Consider the following 27646-nt stretch of genomic DNA (forward strand, 5'->3'; position numbering starts at 1 on the left):
TCCCTGCTTGTGGTTCCTGACGCAAATAAAAGGTAACCAAGGTGAAAAAGTCAAACATGTTTTGAGGCCTGATTTTCACATTGTTTGAGTCCAGAACCTCTTCTGCTGTTTGTGTTTTTTTGTTGTTGTTGTCTTTTTGCCATTTCTTGGGCTGCTCTCGCAGCATATGGAGGTTCCCAGGCTAGGGGTCTAATTGGAGCCATAGCCACCGGCCTACGCCAGAGCCACAGCAACTCAGGATCTGAGCCGCGTCTGAGACCTACACCACAGTTCACGGTAACGCCGGATCCTTAACCCACTGAGCAAGGCCAGGGATCAAACCCGCAACCTCATGGTTCCTAGTCGGATTCGTTAACCACTGCGCCACGACAGGAACGCCTGCTGTTTGGTTTTTAAACAGGAAGACTACACTTCCTAGTGTGGGAGTGTCCCTATTTCAAGGGAGATTTTTTCACTTGTAAGGGATATGTGCACACCCCACCCCAGTCCCTGGTTCTACTCAGACACAGCACCACCTGCTAGAAGACCCACCTGCAAGGCTGCACTTGCATAAAAAATAAAGTAGTTTTTTTTTTTTTTTTAAAGCAAAAAAAAAAAAAAGGCATCAAGTGTGTTATTTCTTTTACCTACAATATTTTATTATTATTTATTTTTTGGGACGTTCCTGGGCCAGGGATCCAATCTGAGCCGCTGCTGCAACCTACACTACAGCTGCAGCAATGCTGGATCCTTTAACCCACTGCACCAGGCCAGGTATCAAACTGGTGCCACTGGATCCTTACCCTGCTGTGGTACAGCAGGAACTCCTACAATCTGCTTTCAGATCTGATTTTCAGGCGGAGACCTTTCCAGCTGACACTAGATAAAGGCACGGTGTGTGGAAGGACTGAGGAGATGGTGGAGATCTTCACATATGTGCAGGGGAATGTTTCCATTCACATCCGTTAATGCAGATTCCTGAGTGGTCCTTAACTAGCCATCAGCTCATGCCCGTTGCCTCTGAGCTGCTGTGGCTCCATCTCCAAGGAGTCGGCTACAGGTCAGAATCTCAAGTTTGAACCAGTCGTGCTTTTGCTGAGTTGTCCATTCAGTCCATCTCCTGGAGCAAGAAAGGGAAGCAGGCAGGATTAGCCAGTCTCCCTCACCGACCAGACCCACTACTCAGGGCCTCTAGCGCCCCAGGCAGTAGAAGTGGAGCTGGGGTTTTGCAAACACAGATTTCACTGACTCTGTTACGGTGCCGAGAGGTCTCTTGGTGGGTCCGAGGGCTGAGCCAGGGTCTTGCTTCAGCCCCACAGGGTTTGGAAGCTGTTAGCAGACAACCAGGCTTAGCTCCTTTCGACAGCTGAGCAGTTACACCCCAATTTGGGATTTACACTCAGTCTCTGTCTTCAAACTGCTGTAACAGTGACACCACATGGTGCCTCTGAGGGTCCTCAGCACATAGTAAGAGGGTGAGATGCCTGCGCAATGCTTCTGACATAAAAAAATCCGAACACTCACTCCTATCTTCAAATTTACAGATTAAGATACATCCAATTCAAGGTGGTCTTTGAAACTGAAGCAACAGACTTTCCAAGGACTGGGGGACAGAAGTGTGCAGTTTTTCCCCGATGGACCACTCGCTCTCTGGTAAGCATGTCTTAATTTCAATGATACCTATTTTTGTGACAAGGTGAAGTTGAAAGCAGACTGAAGCAGCTCAGCTTGGGTCCCTCCTGCCACTTTCACTACCTCACCCCTTCCCCCACTCCCAGGGTCCCACAAAGAGCATGAAGTCTGCCTTCACCACCCTGAGACAGCAGCAGAGAAACAGAAACAGCTGATGAAGCTCAAGGGCACAACAGGCATTCACACCCCACTCTCTCTGCAAGGGTGGGAGCAGAACCCAGCCTTTTTCCCTGAGCAGGAAGGGAGGGACCCTGGCGTCTAGTCCCCGGCAGGCAGCCCCACGGCAGAGAGTCCCAGACCTCTAGTGGGAGGGGAACAGTGAAACGTGAGGAGCTGCTACACTGGCTCTTACACTTTGGACTAAGTTGCGCAAGTAGGCGAGGAGGTTCTGGTTGATGAAGTTCACCGTTGTGTGAAAGACATCCCGGAGCAAGGCCGGCGAGTGTTCAGCCACCTTTCTGGCCAGGAGCATAGTCAGCACAAGCAGGGTCTTCTCCTGGCCCATGTCTGCAGGGTAGGAGTGCACGAGCTGCTGCAGCACAGCAGCCAGGCCCTGCCGTCTGTCCTGCACGGGTGGAGAAAGCTGGTTACCAGTGTGCTTCCTGCTGCAGGAAAACCTGTGCCCAGAGTTAGCAATGGAGAAGCCATCTCTGCAGAGGGATGTGTGTCACAGCTAAGGCCAGAGGGTGTGAGGAGCAGCTCCAGTCTGAGGGCGAAGCCAAGGGCAGCCGAGTCCTCACCCCCTGCTCAGGGCACCCAAGATCACGACTGGTCACCCCCCAGGGCTGGGTGGTGGGTAGGGTGGAGCGTCCCCACTAGACCTGAAAGGACCTTCTATGTGCCAACACGTCACCAATGGCCAGTGTCTGGGGCTGGCGAAGCTTGGCAGGGAGGCTCCCTGAGTGAGTCCTGCACAAGTGTGTCTCTGGGGCCTGGGGACCAACCATGGATGGCTGTGGTGGCACCGTGGTGAGTGACTTGATCAACTCCCTCAACCAGGAAAGAACAGCCATCCCGTTAATCCTCGGGGGTTCTGTCCCCAAATGCTTGAGTCTGACATAGGGCGCAGGTTTTCAGATGTCAAGTGACTTAGTTCTGAGACGACTCACCAGGCTGAGTCTACTGGACAGTCATGATCTGAGCCACCTCACTGGACGGGCCCCCGGACAGCCCCGCCCTCACTGCCCCAAAAGGGCACGTAGGTTTTCACTCACCTCCTCCGACAGGCTCTGGTTCCTGAACTGCGCGGCTAGGCTATCCACCAGCCCTGGGCGGATGCCATACTCCATCCTGTCCCCTATTTGGGCGAGCTGCCTGGCAATGTCCTGGATGACTGCCTCCTGGCTCTCAGAATCTAAACGTTCAGAAAAAGTGACTGAGATGATGCCCCCTCAGAAACCCCCCTCCCGCAAAAAGGGTGGGTTCTGCGTCGGGGTCAAGCCAGCTCCTGTGTCCACAGCCCAGTGAGGCAGAATGAGGACAGGACCGGTCATGCAGGGGAAAGAGCTTGGCTGGAGAGGCCAGCCTCCCCCAGAGACTCAGACCTGCCCATGAAAAGGATTCAATACTGTCGGCCCAGTTTAAGAAGTGCCAACATTAGGAGTTCCCTTTGTGACTCAGCAGAAACGAACCCAACTAGGGTCCACAAGGACTCAGGTTCGATCCCAGGCCCCTCTCAGTGTGTTGGGGATCCAGCGTTGCTGTGAGCTGTGATGTAGATTGCAGACAAGGCTCCGAACTGGCACTGCCGTGGCTGTGGTGTAGGCTGGCAGCTGCAGCTCCAGTTTGACCCCCAGCCTGGGGACCTCCATATGCCACGGGTACAGCCCTAAAAAGACAAAGATCTGAGCCATGTCTGTGACCCACACCACAGCTCACGGCAACACCAGATCCCTAACCCACTGAGTGTGGCCAGGGATTGAACTCGCATCTTCATGGATACTAGTTGTGTTCATTAACCACCTGAGCCACAATGGGAACTCAAAAAAAAGTATTTTTAACTAAGGCACCAATGTGAAAATGGCACTATGGTATACATAACAGACCACCGCCGTGAGTCTAACTTCTATGAAACCAAGAAGCCCATGCACCTCACCTTTGACCCACAACCCCTCTGAGCTGGGTGTACTGTGTCCCTTGGGGTCTGTGAGGCAATGGTTCCAGGACCCCCCCGGGGGCTCAAGTCTCCTTATAAAGTGGTGTATATTTTAGATCATCTCTGGATTACTCATAACACCTAACATGTCAGCAAGTTTAAGTCATGCTTTGGGGAACTTTCTGAAATTTTTTCTCAAGTATTTTCAACCTGCAGTTGGCAAAATCTGTGGGCACAGCCACCCTCAGGCACAGGCCTGTCTGCACCGCACAGCCCCAGGAGCGAGCCTCTTTAAACCTGCCATCTCAACCGTGATGCGAGCAGCCCGAGACTCCCCTTCTCTCCTCAAACCTTCCTGCCTGACAGGCCCATCAGGGATTCCAGCCAGGTCCAGCTACCCCAGGCCCCTCACAGCCCTGGTCTCCCTTCTTCAGGTTTTGCCTGCTGTCAGCAGCCCCTCTTCCAACCACCTCCTTCCCCGACGGCACTGTAACCGTGCTTTTCCTGAACCCTGTGGTCAAGGCGCCCACCTTCTCCATGGCTCTCCCACCTCCTTCCAACAGCCTTGGGGGACAAGTGGAACCACGTCCAGCTGAGCAAACGAATTCACTGACAAGTGGCACCAGAGCCTCCACATGCTGCCTTTTGCTTCCAAATCCCACCAGGTTTCTGATCTACAAGTCAGTTTCCTACCAGAGTCGAGGGCATGTGCACAGCCCCATGATCACCTGCAGTCAAAGGGAGGCCCAGGGACAGCAGCTTCTGACGGGAAAGCCTTTCTTGCCCCTACGCCTTCCCAAATCTTCCCTGAGGGGCCTCCAGCCACATCCCTGTCCAGCCCAGGAGAACAGCTGGAGGCCCAGGGGCTGGATGGACCACGCAGGCCTCCAGGGCACAATTCTTTTTTTTTTTTTTTGTCTTTTTGCCATTTCTTGGGCCGCTCCCGCGGCATATGGAGGTTCCCAGGCTAGGGGTCTAATCGGAGCTGTAGCCACCGGCCTACGCCAGAGCCACAGCAACTCAGGATCTGAGCCCGTGTCTGAGACCTACAGCACAGCTCACGGCAACGCTGGATCCTTAACCCACTGAGCAAGGCCAGGGATCAAACCCGCAACCTCATGGTTCCTAGTCGGATTCGTTAACCACTGTGCCATGACGGGAACTCCAGGGCACAATTCTAACAGAAGCTTCAGGAAGAGCCGGCAGCCTCACTCCCTGGACCAGCTGGTGAGGACCCTGGAAAAGTTCCTCGGGGTTCCCGGCCCACACCCAGGAGGGGCCCCCAGTCGTCTGCCCAGCAGCCCACACTGGCCTCCATCGCCGGTGCAGGCAGCAAAAACTGAGGCTGGGAGGGCGGGACGCGTGCCTGGAAACTGACGTAGCATTGCAGGGAGGACAGCCAGCCAGGATGAGCCCAGGTCCCCATCTGGAAACAAGCCAGACACTGCAGTGGCCCCCGGGATGGTGCAGACCCCACTGTGCTCGACACGACACAGCATAAGTGTGGGGGCCACAGATGCCCCAGGAAGCCTCAGCTGTCGGACTCTGCCAGGCCCACCCCACTGGACACACGCCTGGGCCTACCTGTCTCCGCCGCGTCCTCCATGAAGTAGCTGCACCGATTGCCGTCTGTCTGCAGCTCGTCACTGCCCGAAGTGTGCACAGGCAGCTCGTGGCCCAGCACCTCCAGCTCCTTGTGGAAAGTGGCATGGGGGCAGCTTTGGAGGAAGCCAAACACCAGCAGGTTTGTGATGCGCTCGTCCTGGAGGCTGGAACCGTTGCTGACCTGAGGAAAAAGGGCCTGTAAGAACCTGGGCCCAGGCAGCCGGGTAGGACAGCCGCCTGGCCCAGGGGCCCGAACACCCTCTCAGTGGGCAGAGACTGGGTCTGCAGGGCCTGCTTTAGGCGAGGCCACCATAGATGCCAGAGAGAAAGCTCTGGTCCTAGGGAAGCCTCTCACCTGCCGTTTGCCTTCATCCTGACCTCTGGCCGGGTGCTTCCCCTGGCAGAAGCTGCCATCCTTGCTCCCATGCACTTTTGACAGGTCCCACATACCTTTTACCAACCTGAGCCTCCTTCACCATCACTGAGCCCTTCCTCTTCCTTAATCTCCCTGTGGGCACAGGAAGGTGTTGTGCAGACAGCAGATTTTTAACACGTATAGGGCAGTAGTGTCCACTGACAACACCTGCTCTGGGTAGGCCCAGCTGGCCTCAGGTGGGCAAGCCCCTCAACCCAGAGAATAGCTCCTGCCTCCCAAGCGGCATTGTGGGGGCTGCACGTGGCAGCCCATGTGCACTGAGACACCCCAAGACCCTGGACAGGAGGGGGCCATCCTGGAGGCCAGGGTGCGAGGTCTGCCAGCTCAGCACATGTAGTACCCACCCTGGCTGGAAGGAAGAAAACAAGGCACAGGTACCTTCAGTTCTGTCTTCCTAGTCCTTAACATTTTTCACCAGAAAACTTTTAGAGGACCATTTTTAGAGGACAAATTGTCTTAATTAAAATGTGTAAAACAAGGTGCTTATGTATTGCTATTGGCCTTTACTTCTCCAGAATTACTATTTAAAAAGAGGGGAATGTATGCAAAAGCTCAATTGCATTAAATCTTTACAGTGAGGCCAGGTGGCAGGGGCAGCTTAAAAACTGTAGAACTGGAGTTCCCACTGTGGTGCAGTGGGGTAAGACTCCAACTGCAGCAGCTCGGGTCACTGCAGAGGCACAGGTTGGATCCTCAGCCTGGTGCAGTAGGTTAAAGGATCCAGCAGTGCCTATGCTGCAGCTGCAGCTTGGATTCAATCCCTGACCTGGGAACTTCCATATAGCGTGGGCACAAGCAAAAAATTTATGTAAAGAGAAAGGATCAAGACTTTGGCAGTTGTGGAGTTCCTGTCATGGCTCAGCAGAAATGAATCTGGCTAGCATCCATGAGGATGCAGGTTGATTCCTGGCCTTGCTCAGTGAGTTAAGGATCCTGCGTTGCTATGAGCTATGCTGTAGTCACAGATGCAGCTCAGATCTGATGTTGCTGTGGCTGTGGGGTAGGCCGGGGGCTACAGCTGATTCAACCCCTAGTCTGAGAACTTACACATGCCATGGATGCGGCCCTCAAAAGACGAGAAAAAAAAAAAAAAAAAAAAAGCCTTAGGGAATCTTGCTGGACATATTACAGAGCTGATCTATAGGAGGGAAAATAACTTGTGCTATAAATCAGTCCCAGTGCAGAGAAAACAGTGGAAAGCTTTGTGATAAGAATCTTAGTGCTCAAAGCCTGTGAAATTAGTGCCAAACAACAGTAATAAACCCAAACCTGAGACATTATGCTCAGTGAAATATGCCAGACATAAGAGGACACACACTACACAAGCCCTAGCACCTGTGTGGTCCCTGAAGTGTCGAATTCCCAGAGAAAGAAAGTGGAGTGATGGGGCCAGGGGTACAGTGCTGAATGCCACTAAGCTGAACACTTAAAACAGGCTAAAACAGTAAATGTCGTGCCAATGTATATTTTTACTAATTTTTAAAAACTGGAAAAAAATTTCAAAGCCAGAAAAATTGATAGCAGGATGACAATTCTGTTGCAGGGAGGGGAAGAGGAAGTGGATGTCTCACCAGCAACTACAACTATGGACACTCCTGTCTCGGGTTTCTCAGCTTGAAGGAAAAGAAAGGAAAAGAGAAGCCCTGGGAGCAATCCTGTTCTCCTTCCTCACTGACAAGTCATCAGGAAACAGGACCAGGGAAGGCAGCAGGGGTCCCGCCAGGAGGGCACAGGGGCAGGGGCACCAAATGGCATTTCAGCCCTGAGGACTGGCCTGTTCCCACTAGGGCAGCTCCTGAAATCGCTTCTGTTCAAGACCGGATGTTTCTCTAGAGCTCATGACATCTGAGACCCTTGGCCACCAGGGTCCCCACCTCCTGAGAAGGACGCTGGTAAAGTCCAGACTGAGGCCCTTGCAGGTACGGGGCTGCTTGCTGCTCAGGACTCACAGAGCAGGCACCAAACTTAGGAAAGTCTCCTGGCCTATCCAGGGGGTGGCCAGGTATAGGTGCAGGAGGAGGTGGGGAGATGCCACAAGCTTGTCATCGTCATCCCCCCCCACCTGCCCTATGGATGTGAGGCTCCTTCTGCAAGGCCTCAGCCACCCCTGTGTCCCCAAAGCCTTCTTCCAGGATAACCGCACCGTCTGACCTTAGAATCCATGGCCCACATGCTCCGGCTCACAGGGGTCCAAGTCAGCAGCCTGGAAGAGAACACACAGGATGGTGCTGGCCCTGCAGGGACAGCCCCAGGATCCCCCAGGAAACAGGGAGCCATCTGGGCCCGGGCTCTGCTGCTCATCCCAATAGCATGCACTCCTCTTTACTGAGACGGAGACGCCCCAGCGTCAGGGGCCAAGGCTCCCACCTCGAGCTCACTCTTCAGGCCCGGGGGGCAGTTGGGCTTATGGGCTCTTTCTCCATAAGTACTTAACAGCACTGGGTTTCCCCCGTGGTTAACGCCTAGACACTGTCAAGGGATCTGCTGTTCTTTCCATGGCCCCATACCACCCTCCCCTCGACAAGTACACTGTCCCTTCAGCTACAGCCCCAGAGCAGGGACCTGTGACTCAGCCTCACAGCTACTGAGGGCCAGGCAGTGTCCGTGGACGGGACTAGACGCAGCCAGGCAGGCCAGCTCCCAGGCCATGGGCTTCAAGGGCAGAGAAGATCAATCTTCTCATAGAGCTCCAGTCAGATGTGCATAAAGAAAAAGAATGTGGATTTGATAACTACACAATGATTACAGCTCCCATGTGGCACATAATTCCACATTAAATAACCCAAACAACTGAGCAGACCCAGTGGAATCTAAGTTTAAAAAGGAACAGAGAAGAAAGAAACGAATCTGACTGGTATCCATGAGGATGCGGGTATGATCCCTGGTCTCGCTCAGGTTAAGGATCCAGTGTTGACGCAAGCAGTGGTGTAGGTCACAGACACAACTCAGATCCCACGTTGTTGTAGCTGTGGTATAGGACGGCAGCTGCAGTTTTGATTTGACCCCTAGCTTGGGAACTTCCATAAGCTGTGGGTGCAGCCCTAAAAAAAAAGAACAGAGAAAAGAATGAGAGCTCTGTTTGCATTGGGAGAGATGTCCAGACAGACTAGACAAGTTTCTGCAGAGCAGTCTCACCAGAATAATCATACACCTGCATCCGTGTGTTCCCACAGGCTAAGGCAAGTGAATCAGTCACTTTGTAGGGCAAAAACAGCCAAACATGGCAATTCCATATGGTTCCTAAACACACAAGAGGTAAAAACAACCAGCTCATCTCCGGGGAAAGGGTAAGGTTCCCACTGAGGGCAGGCGGCAAGGCCAGGGTGGTGCCAAGGGTGGGTGGGGGGTGCTCACCCAGCTTCAGTGGCCCTGTACCCCAAGCCGCCCCTGGGAGGTTAGTCCTCGTAGTTTTGTCGTACCTGCATTCTCAGACTCAACCAACCACAGGCCGTGGGGTAGTTAACTAATGAGAAACATGTGCAGAAGTGGACCCGTGCTGCCCAAACCATGTTGTGCCTTCACGTGTTCACAGCTCTCTCCATAAAAATGCGGAGTCAGAGGAGAGCACGTGCTGACCCAGACCAGGACCCAGAGGAACGGAGCAGGGGAGCTCACTGCTGGGCCTTGGTTTGGAGAAGGTGAATTTCCTCTTACTCCTTCTGAAATGAACATTTATTAAGGATTTTCTATGTAACTCCTTATTTAACGGGGAAACAATAAGATGATGATAAAAATACTCAAAGGAACCCAAGATCCACATTCACAGGCAGGGCACATGAATTTCTACTGACAAATCATTTCCTTCAGCATCAGTTTTTTGCAACTTACAAAGGCATAAAATAGCTCAAAGACAAGACATCCAGAAAGGGAGAGCTGGCCAAAATATCCTGGGTTTTGAGCCATTTCAAGATCTTTCATGGTTCCCCCATTGGTCTCCAGCCTATGACATGATCTCAAAGACTAACACAAAACGGCGGGAGGGTCTCATTAGAGAGGCCTGTCACATTTGTGCAGCAAGAATGCTCATTAACCAGCCAGGCCACCTAGGGTTTCTCTTGCAAGTTTAGATCCCTGCTTTTTTTTTTCTTTTCAGGGCCGCACCTATGGCATATAGAAGTTCCCAGGCATGGGGCTGAATCAGAACTGCAGCTGCCAGCCTACGCCACAGCCACAGCAATTCCAGAGCCAAGCCATGCGACCTACACCACAGCTCATGGCAACGCTGGATCCTTAACTCACTGAGGGAGGCCAGGGATCAAACCCACCTCCTCATGGATACTAGTCAGGTTCATTACCACTGAGCCACAATGGGAACTCCCTAGATCCCTGCTATTAAACAACTACTGAGGTCACAAAACCACCTTCCATCTGGAAATTTCCATATCTCAGATTGGACTCTGCTATCCTGAGGGTGGAAGTCAGGCCTAAGCAATTCCACAGGCTTCACCCACAGCTCCCTTCAATGTGTGCAAATTCCTCTAGGGTTGGGGGGGAGCCCAGGCACTGGGAACAAGGGCGACTAACTCAGATATGGCACATGGCGGAGGGTAGGGACACTCCTGTGGGGGCTGCCCCCTGGCAACAGCTCCCGTGGGACAGCCTTCACCCTATGGCCCCAAGTTGGAGGCAGGGACAGAAATTAGGAAAACTCTTGGTTATTGATCCAGTCCTGAAGTTATTTTCAGCTTGCTGGGCTGGTTGCTAGGGGTGACGGCTAGCAGGTCACTGTTTTACAGTCCGGCCACTGGCCACCTGAATATTCAGTTCCTGCCTCAGGTCCCCAGATCACAGGAAGTAACCTCCTACCAGAAAGGGCAGGTCCTCAGGGCCAGAACGGTTTTCAGTGGTGGTGGAGGGGGGGGGGGGGAGTCCTTGAGCCTTTGCTCCCTACAAGGTAACTTAGTTCTGTGACAAGTGGCTTGTCATGGCTGATCATAAGAGCATCATTCAGAAATATGACTTTCTCAAGAAGGCTCTCAATTTGTCCAATTTATTATATCCTGGTAAAAAGAACAAAGGATAGTACGGCAGTTTCTCAAAAAAAAAGAAAATGACACAATTACCATATGCACTATAACTACTGCTTCTGGGCATGTGCACAAAAGAAGTGACAGCAGGGACTTCCTGACCACATCACTCACCACAGCTACAAGGTGGAAACAAACAAAACATGTCCATCCACACAATGAGTGTCATTCAGCCTCAAAAAGATGGGTATCCTGGCACCTGTGGCAACATGGAGGCACCCCAGGCCAAGACACCAAACCAACAAGGCAGCTGCCACAGTAAATATTGTGTCAGTCCACACACATGAAAAATTATGCCTGCTTTTTGGAGAATCAAGTCCTTGTTAATGCCACAGAGCTGTACACTTAAAATGATTAAAATACCACAATACGATTACCAAGGACATTTTTCACAGAACTCGAACAAAATATTTTAAAGTTGTTTGGGAGCACAAAAGACCCAGAATAGCCAAAGACATCCTGAAAAAGAAAAATGGAGCTGGAGGAATCAGGATCCCTGACTTCAGACAATACTACAAAGTAACAGTCATCAAAACCATATGATACTGGCACAAAGACAGAAATATAGGTCAGTGGAACAGGATAGAAAGCCCAGAATTAAACCCACACACCTGCAACCAACTAATCTATGACCAAGGAGGCAATGATATACAATGGAGAAAGGACAACTTGTTCAATAAGTGGTGCTGGGAAAACTGGACAGCCACATGTGAAAGAATGAAATTACAACACTCCCTGACACCATACACAAAAATAAACTCAAAATGGATTAAAGACCTAGATATAAGACCAGATACTATCAAACTCTTAGAGGAAAACACAGGCCAAACACTCTCTGACATAAACGACAGCAACATCTTCTCAGATCCACCTCTTGGAGTAATGACGGTAAAAACAAAAATAAACAAATGGGACGACTTAATTAAACTTAAAAGTTTCTGCACAGCAAAGGAAACCCTAAACAAAACGAAAAGACAACCCACAGAATGGGAGAACATCTTTGCAAGTGAATCGACTGACAAGGGATTCGTCTCCAAAATTTATAAACATCTCCCACCACTCAATACCAAAAAAAATAAACCACTCCATCGAAAAATGGGCAGAAGATCTAAACAGACGATTCTCCAAAGAAGACAAACAGCCAAAAAAACACATGAAAAGAGGTTCAACATCACTCATTATTAGAGAAATGCAAATCAAAACCACTATGAGGTACCACCTCACACTGGCCGGAATAGCCATCATCAAAAAGTCTACAAACAATAACTGCTGGAGAGGGTGTAGAGAAAAAGGAACCCTGTTACACTGTTGGTGGGATTGTAAACTGGTGCAACCACTGTGGAAAACTGTATGGAGATTCCTCAGAAAACTAAAAGTAGAATTACCATTTGATCCAGCAATCCCAGTCTTGGGCATCTATCCAGAGAAAACCATGACTCGCAAAGACACATGTACTCCAATATTCAATGCAGCACTATTTGCAAGAGCCAAGACATGGAAACCGCCTAAATGCCCAGTGACAGAGGAGTAGATCAAGAAGATGTGGTACATGTACACAATGGAATACTACCCAGCCATTAAAAGGAACGAAGTAACAGTATTTTTAATTTTTTTTAAATTTTTTTATTTTTTAAAGTCCCTTGACTCTCTTGCTGAGGTGGTTTTATTTTATTTAATTTATTTATTTATTTGGTCTTTCTGTCTTTTCTAGGGCTGCACCCTCGGCATATGGAGGCTCCCAGGCTAGGGGTCTAATCAGAGCTGTAGCCGCTGGCCCACACCACAGCTACAGCGACACAGGATCTGAGCCACATCCTCGACCTACACCACAGCTCATGGCAACACTGGATCCTTAACCAGCTGAGCAAGGCCAGGGATCAAATCCACAACCTTACGGTTCCTAGTCTGATTTGTTAACCACAGAGCCACAACAGGAACTCCCTATTTTATTTTATTATTATTACCTTTTTTTTTTGCCTTTTAGGGCCACTCGCACGGCACATGGAGGTTCCCAGGCCAGGGGTCTAATCAGAGCTACAGCTGCCAGTCCTCGCCATAGCCTCAGCAACACAGGATCTGAGCCATGCCTGTGACCTACACCACAGCTCACAGCAACGCCAGAGTGAGGCCAGGGATTGAACCCGCAACCCCAGGGTTCCTAGCCAGATTCGTTTCCGCTGTGCCACGAGGGGAACTCCAATAATGGCATTTTTAACAACATGGAACAACATGGATGGACCTAGAAGTTATCATGCTAATCGAAGTCAGTCTGACAATGAGATAACCAACATCAAATGCTGTCACTTACATGTGGAATCCAAAAAAAGGACACAATGAACTTCTTTGCAGAACAGATACTGACTCACAGGCTTTGAAAAACTTATGGTTTCTAAAAGAGACATCTTTCCAAGAGAGATGGAAATACTGTAAAACTGGATTGTGATGACCACTATACAACTATAAATATGCTAAATTCATTGAGTAATAAAAAGATAAATAAAATAAATTATTTTTATCGCACACACACACACAAATACCACAATACAGAAAGTCTGACACCCCTCCCCAACAGGTTCTTCTTTTTGAGCCTATGCAAAAGAATTCTGTCAGTCAGAACTAGATGTTCTGACCAAGTTTTATGGGCTACAGTTTAAGGAAGAGAAAATTTCCTCATGTGTATCTAGAAAACAGAAATTTAAAAGCCAACAGTTTTCCAAGCAAACCACCAGTTTCCCGCACTGGCCTGTGGGTCCTGAGTAAATCACGCTCTGCAGCGTGTGGGGCTGCGGCCACAGGGCAGTCTGCGTCCACAAGAGCCAGGAAACCCCGACTCATACTCTGGGTGAAGTTCTGAGTTGTTGAAGCCAGGACAGCACAAAAGACTGCTTTTGAAACATCATTAGTTTTTATTTTATTTCATTTTTTTGGCTGTGCCTATGGCATGTGGAAGTTCCTGGGCCAGAGATGGAATCAGAGCCACAACAGCCTAAACCACAGGTGCAGTATCAACTTGATACTTGCTGTGCCACAAGAATCCCAGAAACATTACTAGTTTAAAGTGCCTGGTACACTGGAGTTCCTCCTGTGGCTCAGCAGGTTAAGAACCTGACATAGTGTCTGTGAGGATGCAGGTTCAAATCTTGGCCTCACTCAATGGGTTAAGGATCTGGTGTTGCCATGAGCTGTGGCATAGGTCACAGATACAGCTCAGACCTGGTGTGCCTATGGCTGTGGCCAGCAGTTGCATCTGTGATTCAATCCCAGCCCAGAAACTTCCATATGCCACAGAAGCAGCTGTAAAAAGAAAGAAAAAAAAAAAAAGCCTGGTATAATCCTTTTCTACAAGGCTCTGATTCTGTCCTTGGTAAAGGATACATACAACCCCCCCAATCATCTGCAGAGGGCATTTCTCTAACAGATAATATCAGAATGGAGTTCTCTTTAGGGGAAAAGAACACACAAATTCCATCAGTGTTTCCCCTGAGAATTAAAGCAGACTATACAGAGCAAAGACGCTCCCAGAGAGCACACAGCTTTCATATGAAATATTTATACAAATCTCTCTTCTTTTTTTTTCCATTTTAGGGCTGCACCCGGGGCATATGGAAGTTCCCAGGCTAGGGGTCAAACTGGAACTGCAGCTGCTGGCCTACACCACAGCGAGAGCCTACACCGGATCCTTAACCCACTGAGTGAGGCCAGGGATCGAACCCACATCCTCGTGGATACTAGTTTGGCTTGCTACTGCTGAGCTACAATGGGAGCTTGCAAACATGAATACCATTTTATCTGTAACCATAACCAAGGGAAGGCTGAGCCTCTGCTGACAACTACACTTCCCAGGAAGCTCTTCCATAGTAACAGCTCAAACAAATCTAATGAACTTCATCATGTCTCTTTTTATACGGTGAACCTGGGAAATCTCAATGCCAGTTTCAGTAAAAGATATCGTGAAAATTTTTCCCCCTAAATTTAGGGTCCGATATTTGGAAGTGCAGTCAGAGTCCACTTGGGCATTTAAGACAGGAACTGGGATGCATGAGAAACAGGATCTGGTTATCAATTAACGAAACTAAAAAAACCTTAACTCCTCATAAGTGATTAATCTTTGTTCTTTGTGGGACTGCTTTTCCCCTTAAAACATAAAGAATAAAAAATTATTCTTTTAGGGTGGTAGCACAGTGGGTTAAGGATCCGGAATTGTCACCGCTGTGGTGAGGGTTGGAGCTGTAATGAGGGTTCAATCCCTGGCCCCCAAACTTTCACATGCCATGGGCACAGGCCAAAAAAAAAAAAAAAAAAAGATCTGCAAAACTATGAAACAATATTGTTGTCATTAAAATGTTTTGTAAGGCGTTCCCATTGTGGCTCAGCGGAAACGAGTGCTACTAGTATCCATGAGGATTCAGGTATGATCCCTGGCCTCACTCACTGGGTTAAGGATCAGGCATTGCCGAGAGGTGTGATACAGGTTGCAGATGCAGCTTGGATCCCGAGTTACTGCGGCTGTTGTGTAGGCTGGCAGCTGTAGGTTCGATGCCACCCCAAGCCTGGGAACTTCCATATGCCGTGGGTGTGGTCCCTTAAAGAAAAAAAAAAAAAAAAAAGTTTTGTAAAATACAGTTTCAAAAAATGATTTCAACAAGCAATGGACATTGACATTTTCAAACACATTAACAATATCTAAACTTTTTCTCCAGTTTTAATATCTAACACAGAAAATAGATAAAACCCACTTAACCAAAAGCTTTTTAGGGTCCTCAGTAATTTTTATTTAAGAGACCAAAAAGTTTGAGAAATGCTGCTTTGAGGAGAAAAAAAAAAACAACACAAAAAGCTACCCCTTTTCCTTGAAAATAAAAGCATAATACACAAGAGTTTTTCTCTGCCATCCATTTTAATTATGATACTTATTCAAAGTGACTGACTTTTTCAGGGAACCAGGCACCGAGAGCTGTCAAAGCAGTTCAGAGTCCAGCGCTTCCCACACCACATGTGCTCTGCTTCCCCAGGGGAGGCACATTCGTAAACCAGCCAAAGATAGAGCCTGAGCACATGAGAACACCTGAAGTCAACACCTGGAACGGTGTAATGTGTTTCAGTGTCCTGTTCTGTTATAAACTGCCTGCCCATAAACCCAACACGCTGTGCCCAGGAATACTGTTAAAGCAAACACTATCAGAAATCAATTAAATTGAGTTGAAAACAGATTTACATTTGTCATGACTTTACACATTATGGTAAGAATAATATTAATGATTTGATAAGTAAACCTGTATGAGTCGGGGGGGGGCAAGTACAATAAAATGTACTATATTGACATACTGAATACTGATTATTTATAATTAATGTTAGGTATAATATTGATAAACCAGAGAAAAGACAGCTTTTTTTTAAATTTTTTATTTCCTTTTTAGGGCCGCACCTGCAGCATATGGAAGTTCCCAGGCTAGGAGTCAAATTGGAGCTGCAGCTGCCAGCTTACAACATAGCTCATGGCAGGCAACACAGGATCCGAGCTACATGTGCACCTACACTACTGCTCACGGCAATGCCAGACCCTTAAGGCCAGGGATAGAACTCGCATCCTCACACACACTATGTCAGGTTCTTAACCTGCTGAGCCACAAGGGGAACTCCAGAGACATAGCTTTTTTTTAAACACACAATTACTAATTTATTCTCATTTACCAAAGGTTTATGTGAATTATGTATTCTTTTTTTTAAACTGAAGTATAGTTGATGTACAATATTATGTTACAGATGTACAACATAGTAATGCACAATTTTTAAAGTTATACTGCATTTATAGTTATTTTATTTATTTATTCACTTATTTTGGTCTTTTCTAGGGCTGCACCCATGGCATATGGAGGTTCCCAGGCTAGGGGTCTAATCGGAGCTGTAGCCGCTGGCCTACGCCACAGCCACAGCAACACGGGATCAGAACCGTGTCTACAACCTACACCACAGCTCACGGCAACGCCAGATCCTTAACCCACTGAGCGAGGCCATTGATTGAACCTGCAACCTCATAGTTCCTAGTCAGATTCGTTAACCACTGCGCCACCAAGGGAACTCCCATTTATAGTTATTTTAAAATATTGGCTATAGATCCTTGTAGCTTATTTATTTTATACATACCCATCTAACCTCCTAAGCCCTCACCCCTGTCTTGCTCCTCCCCCCTCCCCACTGGTGACCACTATAGTTGATTCTGTATATCTCTAAGTCGGCTTGTTGACCTGTATTCCTAAAACATTTCTCAGTTTGTTTCTGTGAATTTTATATCATTTAAAATCGTAGGAGTTCCCATCGTGGTGCAGTGGTTAACGAATCTGACTAGGAAACATGAGGTTGCGGGTTCGATCCCTGGCCTTGCTCAGTGGGTTAAGGATCCGGCGTTGCCGTGAGCTGTGGTGCAGGTTGCAGACACGGCTCGGATCCCGCGTTGCTGTGGCTCTGGTGTAGGCTGGTGGCTATGGCTCCGATCAGACCCCTAGCCTGGGAATCTCCATATACCAGGGAAGCGGCCCTAGAAAAGGCAAAAAGACCAAAAAAAAAACTAATGCATTTCAATTATTACAAATGTGATTTCCTGGAAATTTTAGAAATATGCATCTTAGATAAGAATTTATTTAGGTCCGCAGCCAATCAGAACAGAGTGTCTCCAACTTCTTTTTCTTTTTCAGCCACCCCTGCAGCATATGGAAATTCCCAGATCAGAGATTAAATCAGAGCCGGAGCTGTGACCTACGGCACAGCTGCAGCAACACCAGATCCTCAACCCACTGCACTGGGCTGAGGACAAATCAGTGCCTCCAAAGAGATAAGCTGTATCATTAACTTACCACACCACAGTGGTTCACACTCGAGTTCCTCCAACTTAAGACACTTCACAACCTAACTGCCTGATGATGAAAATGTACACAGCTGGAGGCAGAGGCTGTTGTGAATCACAGACACACAGCACAGGACAATGGTCCTACAACTTCAACTCAAGGTGCTCTTTGCGGTGTGCACAAAATCCTAAACTGAACTCAAAAGAGACTAAGGACACAAACCAAAGTCCGACCATTCAGATTCTCTGTCCTCTCCTGCTCGAGAGAACAGACCCCTGCCATTTGCCCACAAGGACCCCAGGACCCCGCAGTCAGCAAGGCCACCACAGTGTGGCTGGTCCACAGGTGCAAACCAGAAGCAGAGCCAAAACACAAGACACAGAGAGCCATTACATGGCCCTGAGAAGCCACCTCTGGGATGTGAGCAAAGACTCATGGACCCCTGAGCACATTTCCGGGGATAGTTCTGAAACTGCCAACTATAGAAAAAAGGTGAAACCATGACTTTTGGACAAATACACAACAATAAAATGAACACATCGAAGACTTTACTTAGCTCATTCATTAATGAAGGAACCTGCAAGATAATACAACCAGTTTCTAGATAACATGGAGATCACGGCTGGAGCTGTAAGGAGACAGTCCTTCCCCTGCAGTGAGTGGACAGGGTCAAGGCGGAGCCACAGGGAGGCCCAGGCCCATATCCACTGACTCCTTCTGACCATTCAAGGTGGGTGGGAGCTGTAGCTCACCCACAACACACTGTGGCCTCGCTTCTGCCCACCAGGACTGTCAGGAGAGAAGGAAGCTGAAGCTGGGAGGCTGGTTCCTCCGCCTCCTTTGAGCTCCCCAACCCTCTATCCTCCCCACAGACACCTGGGAAATTCCCCAGAAACCACTCTCTTCCCTCCCCTTCATCTCAAAGGCCTGGGAACCTGGAATCAACTGAGGCTTTAATACATGTTTGACGTGATCTTGCACATGGAAAAGTCCAAGGAATCCACTAAAACACCCTGGCTGTGATAGATGAGTGCACCAAGGCTGCAGGACACAATCTTGCAAGGTCTTTTGTAATTCTTTTTTTTTTGGTCTTTTTAGGGCCACACCTGCAGCATATGGAGGTTCCCAGGCTAGGGGTCGAATCAGAGCTACAGCTGCCAGCCTACACCACAGCCACAGCAACGCCAGAGACTCCTACCTACACCACAACTCACGGCAACGCCTGATACTTAACCCACTGAGTGAGGCCAGGGATCGAACAACCTCATGGTTCCTAGTCAGATTCCTTTCCGCTGTGCCACAACGGGAACTCCGCTGCTGTATTTCTATAATGCCTGGCAATAAGCAACCCAAACATGAAACTGAGAAATATAATGGCATCAAGAAAAATAAAATTCTGGAATTCAAAGCTTATTACTGAGCTACAGTGACAGAGACAATGTGGTCCTGGCAAAGGATAAACATATAGATCAATGGACCAGAATGAAAGTCCATAAATAAACCCTAATATTATGCTTGATCAATCTCTAACAAAGGGGCCAAGACCAGGGTAAAGAATAGCCTTTTGGGAGTTCCCGTCATGACGAAGCGGAAATGAATCTGACTAGGAACCATGAGGTTGTGGGTTCAATCCCTGGCCTCGCTCAGTGGGTTAAGGATCTGGCGTTGCCCTGAGCTGTGGTGTAGGCCGCAGACACGGCTTGCATCTGGCATTGCTATGGCTGTGGTATAGGCTGGCAGCTACAGGTCTGACTAGACTCCTAGCCTGGGAACCTCCATATGCCATGGGTGCGGCCCTAAAAAGACAAAAGACAAAAGACAAAAAAAAAAAAAAAGCCTTTTGGCATATATCCAGAGAAAACTATAATTCCAAAAGATACATGTACCCCTATTTTCACTGCAGCACTATTCATGATAGCCAAGACATGGAAACAACCTAAGTGTCTATGGACAGATGAATGGATTAAGAGGATGGGGTACATATAGACAACTCATATATATTACTCAGTCATAAAAATGAATGAAATCATGCCATTTGCAGCAACATGGATGGACCTAAGATTAGCATACTGAGTGAAGTCACGCAAAGACAACTATCATGAGATCACCAATATGTGGAATCCAATAAAAATGATACAAAAGAACTCATTTATAAAACAGAAACAAACTCACAGATTTCAAAACCAATCTTCTGGTTACCACAAGTTAAACTTTTGGGGAGAGGAAAGAATTTGGAGGGTGGGAATAACACATACTTACCACTGTATAAAATAATTAAACAAGACCCTACTGTATAGCACAGGAAAATCTACTCAATAGTTTGTAATAACCTATATGAGAAATAAGAATGGATATATTTATATGAATGACTGATTCACTTTGCTGTACTCCTGAAACTAATACAACACTATAAATCAATTATACTCTAAGAAAATTAAAAAGCATGAATTTGGGCCCCTGCATAAAAATTAACTCAAAATAGATCACAGACCTAAATGTAAAAGCTACAACTATTAAAAAAACTCTTAGAAGAGAATGAAGGAATAAAACTTTACGGTCTTGGGTAAGGAGGTGATTTCTTAGATGCAATCTTTTTTTTAAATTATTTTTTTCCATTATGGTTGGTTTAGTGTTCTGTCAGTTTCTACTGTACAGCAAAGTGACCCAGTCACAAATATACATACATTCTTTTTCTCACATTATCCTCCATCATGTTCCATCATAAGTGACTAGATATAGTTCCCTGTGCTATAGAGCAAGATCTCATTGCTTACCTTTTTTTCTTTTTTTTTTTTTTTTTTTGCTTTTTAGGGCAGCACCCCCAGCATATGGAAGTTCCCAGGCTAGGGGTCAAATCGGAGTTACAGCTGCTGGCCTACACCACAGCCACAGCAACTTGGAATCTGAGCTGTCTTCGACCTACACCACAGCTCATGGCAACACTGGATCCCTAATCCACTGAGCGAGGCCAGGGATCGAACCCACATCCTCATGGATCCTAGTTGGGTTCATTAACTGTTGAGCCATGAAGGGAACTCCCAGGATCTCACTGCTCATCCACTCCAAGTGCAATAGTTTGCATCTACTAACCCCAGACTTCCAGTCCAGTCCATCCCACTCCCTCCCCTTCCCTCTTGGCAACCACAAATCTGTTCTCCAAGTCCATAAGTTTTTCTTCTGTGGAAAGGTTCATTTGTGCCATATATTAGATTCCAGATATAAGTGATATCATATGGTATTTGTCTTTTTCTTTCCTTTTTTTTTTGTCTTTTTGTTGTTGTTGCTATTTCTTGGGCCGCTCCCGAGGCATATGGAGGTTCCCAGGCTAGGGGTTGAATCGGAGCTGTAGCTGCTGGCCTACGCCAGAGCCACAGCAACGTGGGATCTGAGCCGTGTCTGCAACCTACACCACAGCTCACGGCAACGCCAGATCGTTAACCCACTGAGCAAGGGCAGGGACCGAATCCGCAACCTCATGGTTCCCAGTCGGATTGGTTAACCACTGCGCCACGACGGGAACTCCCTGTCTTTTTCTTTCTGACTCTCTCAGTATGAGAGTCTCTAGTTCCATCCATGTTGCTGCAAATGCCATTATTTTTGTTCTTGTTTATGGCTGAGCAGTATTCTATTTTGTATATATACCACATCTTCTTAATCCATTCATCTGTCAATGGACATTTAGTTTGTTTCTATGTCTTGGCTATTGTGAACATATGGGTGCATGTGTCTTTTTCAAGGAAAGTTTTGTCCAGGGTACCTCCATACTGTTTTCCAATGGTTGTACCAATATACATTCTCACCAACAATGAAGGAAGGTACCCCTTTCTCCACACCCTCTCCAGCATTTATTTGTTGACTTGTTAAAGATGGCTATTCTGACAAGTGTGAGGTGGTACCTCACAGTAGTTTTGATTTGCATTTCTCTAACAATTAGTGATGCTGAGCATTTTTTCATGTGCCAGATGGCCATCTGTATATCTTCTTTGGAGAAATGTCTATTGAGGTCTTTTGCCCATTTTTCAATTGGGTGGTTCTTTTTTTTTTTGCTGTTGAGATGTACAAGTTGTTTGTGTATTTCAGAGATTAAGCCCTTGTCAGTTGCATTGTTTGAAACTATTTTCTCCCATTCCGCAGGGTGTATTTTTGGGGTTTTTTTTACAGTTTCCTTTGCTATGCAAAAGCTTGTCAGTTTGATTAGGTCCCATTGGTTTATTTTTGCTTTTATTTCTGTTGCCTTGGGAGTCTGACCTTAGATGCAATCTTAAAAGATTAAGACAGGAGTTCCCGTTGTGGCTCAGTGGTTAACGAATCCGACTAGGAACCATGAGGTTGTGGGTTCGATCCCTTGCCTTGCTCAGTGGGTTAAGGCTCTGGCGTTGCCATGAGCTGTGGTGTAGGTTGCAGACACGGCTTGGATCCTGCGTTGCTGTGGCTCTGGCGTAGGCCAGCAGCTACAGCTCTGATTTGACCCCCTAGCCTGGGAACCTCCATATGCCACGGGAGCGGCCCAAGAAATGACAAAAAAAATAAATAAATAAGACATAGGAGTTCCCATCATGGTGCAGCAGAAACAAATCTGACTAGGAATTATGAGGTTGCAAGTTCAATCCCTGTCCTTACTCAGTGGGTTAAGGATATGGCATTACCATGAGCTGTAGTGCAGGTCCCAGACCCGGCTTGGATCCTGAGTTGCTGTTGCTGTGGTGTAGGCTGGCAGCTGTAGCTCTGATTTGACCCTTAGCCTGGGAACCTCCATATGCTGCAAGTGCAGCTCTAAAAAGCAAAAGCAAAAAAAAAAAGAATAAGCCATATACAAGAGAAAAATTAACTGGACTTCGTGAAAATTAAAAATCTTTGTGCTCCAAATGACATAATCCATGAAAAGACAACCCACAGAAAGGGGGAAAAAATGCATCATTTATCAAAGGATTTATATCCACAATACATAAAAAATGCTTGTAACAACAATAAAATGACAACCCCATTAAAAATTGCGCAAAAGATTTTTTTTGGCCATGCCCTCGGCAAGAAATTCTTGGGCCAGGGACCGAACCATCACCATAGCAGTGACAATGCTGTATCCTTAACCACTAGGCCCCCAGGGAACTCCATGGGTAAAAGATTTTAATAGGATGATAAACACACAACAAGATGCTCCTTGTCATTAACCATTACAAAACCACAATGAGGAGTTCTATCATGGCTCAGTGGTTAACAAATCCAACTAGGAACCATGAGATTGCAGGTTCAATCCCTGGCCTCGCTCAGGGGATTAAGGATCCAGCATTGCTGTGAGCTGTGGTGCAGGTTCCAGATGCGGCTCGGATCTGGTGTTGCTGTAGCTCTGGCGTAGGCTGGCAGCTGTAGCTTCGATTAGACCTCTAGCCTGGGAACCTCCATATGCCGTGGGTGCGGCCCTAAAAAGACAAAAGACAAATAATAAGAATAACCACAATGAGACACTGGTTCACAGGCACTGGGATGGCTAGACTCAAAAAGATAATAGCAAGTAGTAGAAATGGTGTGGAGAGGTGGAAACCCTCAGGCAGTGCGGGTGGGAATTTAAACAGTGCAGCCACTATGGAAAACAGCTTTGCAGTTCCTCAAACTGTTAAATAGAGTCATCATATGACCCAGCAACGCCACTCCTAGGTGTGTCTGCATAGAGGAGAAATGAAAACATATGTCCACACAGAAACTTGTACATGAATGTTCATAGTGACAATTATTCAAAATAGCCAAAAGCCAAACATCTATGAACTGTTGAACAGATAAAGAAACTGTAGTATATCCATAAAATGGAATGTTATTTGGCCATCAAAGGAGTTTTTGTTTGTTTGTTTGTTTTGTTTTGTTTTTTTGGGGGGGAGTGAAGTTTTGATACAGGCTACAGCATGGATAAACTTTGAATCATTACACTGAACGAAGAAATCTAGTCACAGAAAATCAGACTGTATGATTCCATTTATATGAACTTCCCAGAACAGGCAAACCCACAGAGAAAAAGGTAGATTAGGGTTGCCTATGGCTGTGGGGATAACAGTACTGGGAGTGATTGATGTGGAGTTTCTTTTCAGGGTTTTGAGGGCTCTAAATAGAATGTGGTGACCACTGCTCCACTCTGCAAATATACTGGAATCCACTTTAAATGGGTAAATTTTATGGTATGTGAAATATCTCAAAGTGTTTTTTTAAAAAACTGCAGCTAGAGGAAGGCTGGAATAAAGAGAAAAGCCATCCTCAGCCCCCCCACCCCCCCACCCCACCTCCTGGGAAGGACACCCTGCTGGTGCTAAGAGCTTGGTGTCCTGCTGCCCCTACCTGCCCAGGGCAGGGGCTTGAAAGATGTGCATATGCACATGGGGCAGAGGCAGGAGCCCCAGGCAACCCCAGAGCACCAAGGCCAGTCTTGGTCTGAACAGTCCACAACCATCCTCCCTTAGAGCCACCAAAGCTCTTCTGGAGATCCTGAGCCCTGGACCCAGAAGGGGCCACTCCCCACACAGTGGCAGCCCCACTCCTGGCCACCACTCCCACTAGGGCAGAAGGTCCCCAGGCCCCACAGCACGTGTGTGCCTGAGGTAGCCATTCCCCTCTTACACCTTGCCTGTGACTCAGAGGGCACTTATTTCCTTTAAAACCACCTCCTCCACCGCCAAGCTGGCAGGATTACTGGGGGGAAAGGGTAACTGAAAACAAGCCACTTCCTTCCTCATTGTCTAGGCTGGTGGCTTCTGGGACCCGCACACAAATACACAAAAGCCAACCAAGAACTCCATTTGCAGCAGAACCTCCAAAAGTGGTTGCTCTGTGGTTCACCAGAGCCTGCCATTCATGCCATTCCATTCACTGGAAACTTCCCCATTTAGGCCCACACAGGCAGGAAGCAGGGAAAGGGACTGGGGGGGGATGCCCCAAGAGGGTCTACGGCACTGCCCTGCAAGAAGGAGAGTCTGCTGAGGGGCCAGGGTCCTCCCTCTGCTCTCAGGCAGGTCTAATGGGTGTGCATGCAGGGACAGGGTGGAGGCCCGTGAGGGCTGTGACCCTGGGCAAGCTGCTCCAAGCTTGGCCTCCGATTCCTCATCCCCACCAGCGTTTGCCCAAACACAAACTCTCGAGCTGTGGATCTAGCACAGAGCCCTCTGTGTGTCATGGCTGGTTGTGCTCAACTAACTTTTGCAGACCTGGTGGCTCTGAACAGGCACATGTGTGACCTCCAGGGGGGCAGTCAGGTGCTGCTGTCTGATCCCAGGGGGTTGGAAGGTGGCCTGCACTGCCCTCCACAGCCCTGGCTTGACAAATGGCCAGCAAAGGTGCAGCCACAGAAGCACTTTCAGTGCCACCCTCTAGAGCATGTCTCCTGAGGGCTCAGTCCAGAGGCAGTGTCCTGGGCACCCCAGCAAGACACATGGTCCATCCTCAGGACACAGGCCCCTTCCTCTCCTTGCAGGAGGCAGAAAGAGAACCATTCACTGCCTCTGCCCTGCCAGCCAGGCCTGCTGCGGGGAAGCCCCTGATCCTTCCTTCTCGGTGCAGGGGATCCCCAAGGGGCCCATTCTCACTTGCAGTGAGGGGTCCAGGCGCAGTCCGCAAAGGTTGTGAACTCCGAACTCCCCACCCCCCACCGCCCCACAAGGAGCAGGCCCGTCCCCCAGTTCCCTGCACAGCTGGCAAACTCCTAGTCATCCTTCAGAGCCCACCTCAGAGAGAATACCAGGAACCAGCCAGTGTTCCCGCAGCTCTCTGCACCAAAGCCGCATGCCTGCATCTCAGTCACATCCTCACCGCACAGCTGCCCGCCCAGCCCAGAGAATCGTCCTTGAACCCGCCGCTCTTCGCTTCGGGCAGGACAGCAGAAGGCACCCTTGGCTGCCCCTTCTTCCCAGCAGTGCCTTCCTGGAGTCACCTCACACGTCTAAAGCCAGAGGACTTCCCTCCCACCCTCCGCCCAGCTCCAGCACAGGCCCTCTTCCAGGGACAGTCAGGCGAGGCTCCCAGTGGACTCTGGGGCCCTAGCTCAGGGTGTGCCCGGAGATGGCAGGGACCCAGGCCCAGGAAAGGCCCCCACCCCAACCCGCCTGCGCCCGGATGAGTGGGATGGAACTGAGAACCACGTGCCCCCGCGGACGCCGTCTAGGGAGGCCTGCGCAGCAGACAGACCCGCCGAAAAAGTATGGCCTGGGGGTAGTCGCCCGAAAGGGGGTCGAGGATGAGGCCCGCCTCGGTTAAGGACCCTTCCCCCCTCCCCTCCCTGTGAGGACCATCCGACCCCGACAGCGCAGCACGCCCCATTCGGTGGATAAAAGAACCGTGCCCCCACTGGTGACTGAAGGCCTCCCAGGGTCTCCGGTCACTAAGTCACTCACAACCCACTTTCGCCGCCGGCAGCGTGTCACTGGAGAGGTGCCAGGGCGCCGGACTGGCAGCTACCTCACGCGGAGGAAGCGGCGGGGAGGAGCGGGGGTCCCGGGAACTGGGGGCGCGAGGCGGTACTCACCTCCCAACGAGGTGCGAGCAGGAGGGACAGCAGCGTGAGATGCGGCACGCGGAACGCGGGTCGCGCAGCGAAGGGCGCGGGCACCGGGCAGAAAAAACCGACGTCCGTGGAGTGGAGTGCGCAGGCGCCGCGAGCCCACTTCCTTTAGTTCCCGCCAGGGCCCAACCCCGCCCCGCCGGCCACGCCCACCAGGCCCCGCCTCTCCCCGGTGGTGGGGTCAGGCCCCTTGCCAGGTGCCCACAGGCTGAGTGGAGAAGCAGTAGAGGCCTGGGGCCTGGGAGGGTGAGGCCTCGAGAATCCAGGGCGGTCCCTACACGCGAACTCAGGAATAGAAACTGAATTTTTTAAAAAAGAAAAAGACCGGAAGGAAGTAAACCAGAAGTCGTCCTATAGTTACAGTAAAATCAAAATCACAGGATTTTCTGCTTTTTTGTACTTTTCGACTTTTCTTGACTGTGGTGCCAATTTTACAACGACTAACAACTGTGTAAAAAAGATCACATAATGCAACAGTTTTTAAATCTACGCAGTGTTATGTGTTGCAACTTCATTTCTTTCAGAGTTGCATATCCAAGTGATTAAAGCATAAAAAGCAAGTAACTTTTATTTATTTATTTATTTTTTTGGTTTTTAGGGCCGCACCTGCAGCATATAGAAGTTCCCAGGCTAGGGGTCTAATGAAAGCTACAGCTGCCGGCCTAAGCCACAGCCACAGCAATGCCAGCTCTTTTGAGTGGGGTTCCTGGCAGCCAAAACAAAAGAGGAAGAGAGAGGGATCAATTTCACAACTCTACAAAGAAAGGACTCTGTGGGCCAATTTCCACTTGAAGAGAATCCAGTTTACCTCACTGGATTTGTCTTTTTTTTTTTTTTTTTTTTTCTGGCCTACATTACAGCCCACAGCAACGCCAGATCCTTAACCCACTGAGCGAGGTCAAGGATTGAACCCAAGTCTTTATGGATACTAGTCGGGTTTGTTACCACTGAACCACAAGAGGAACTATCTCACTCAACTTTAAATGAAATTTCTGGTTTTTATGTGCAGCTTAAGTTGGCTCTGAAGGAAGTGAAGGAGACAATCTAGAAATTTTTATCAAGAGTAGGCTCATTCCAATGAAGATGTGACTGGTGTGAAGGGAAACATTCTTAGGATGTCTGAGATCACAAGACAAGCCACCCATCAGAATCCCAGCTCAGCACTCACTCCCCTTGTGGCCATGAAGGCTGCTGGGAACTTGACAGCTGAGTCTTCAGCCTCTGCCCCCACCGCACCCACATTCTAGAGCCCAAAGTTCATCTCTAGAACAACAAATGCCTTGCTAGTGCCATATATGGACCAGCCAGTTCAAACCATGCTCCCTCAAAGCTGCTCCTGGGCTCTCACTGAAGTCTTACCAGGAGTTTAGCTTCTAACCAGTGCATGTAACCAGTAATCCTTTCAACCTCAGCTCCTCTTACCCTAACCATTTCTAA

The 27646-nt window shown here is 48.6% G+C and overlaps 1 protein-coding gene across 4 annotated transcripts; it reads right to left on the reverse strand.

Annotated features, from left to right (window-relative positions):
• Positions 1–616: 616 nt before the first annotated feature.
• On the reverse strand, positions 617–26489 carry BID (BH3 interacting domain death agonist). Of its 4 annotated transcripts, XM_047787940.1 has the most exons (6): positions 26174–26489; positions 7959–8010; positions 5351–5552; positions 2886–3025; positions 2024–2236; positions 617–1099 (listed from the first exon to the last, which is right to left on the reverse strand). In XM_047787940.1, the coding sequence occupies exons 2-6, from the start codon at positions 7977–7979 to the stop codon at positions 1088–1090; spliced, it is 588 nt and encodes a 195-aa protein (XP_047643896.1). In that variant the 5' UTR covers positions 7980–8010; positions 26174–26489; the 3' UTR covers positions 617–1087. The 4 variants fall into 4 exon arrangements, with proteins under 4 accessions (XP_047643896.1, XP_047643892.1, XP_047643894.1 ...); XM_047787936.1 differs by lacking the exon at positions 617–1099 and having other exon boundaries at positions 1622–2236; XM_047787938.1 differs by lacking the exons at positions 617–1099; positions 26174–26489 and adding an exon at positions 8660–8685 and having other exon boundaries at positions 1622–2236.
• Positions 26490–27646: the final 1157 nt, after the last annotated feature.

Source organism: Phacochoerus africanus, chromosome 7, assembly GCF_016906955.1.
Source record: "Phacochoerus africanus isolate WHEZ1 chromosome 7, ROS_Pafr_v1, whole genome shotgun sequence".
NCBI classification, from domain to species: domain Eukaryota; kingdom Metazoa; phylum Chordata; class Mammalia; order Artiodactyla; family Suidae; genus Phacochoerus; species Phacochoerus africanus.

Coding starts and splice junctions, on each gene's coding strand:
- BID (XM_047787936.1), bottom strand. CDS start 7,979: ATGTGGGCCATGGATTCTAAG. Junction 5,553..7,958: donor TGTGGGCCATGGATTCTAAG/GTCAGACGGTGC, acceptor CTTTTTCCTCAG/GTCAGCAACGGTTCCAGCCT. Junction 2,237..2,885: donor ACCAGAGCCTGTCGGAGGAG/GTGAGTGAAAAC, acceptor CCACCCGTGCAG/GACAGACGGCAGGGCCTGGC.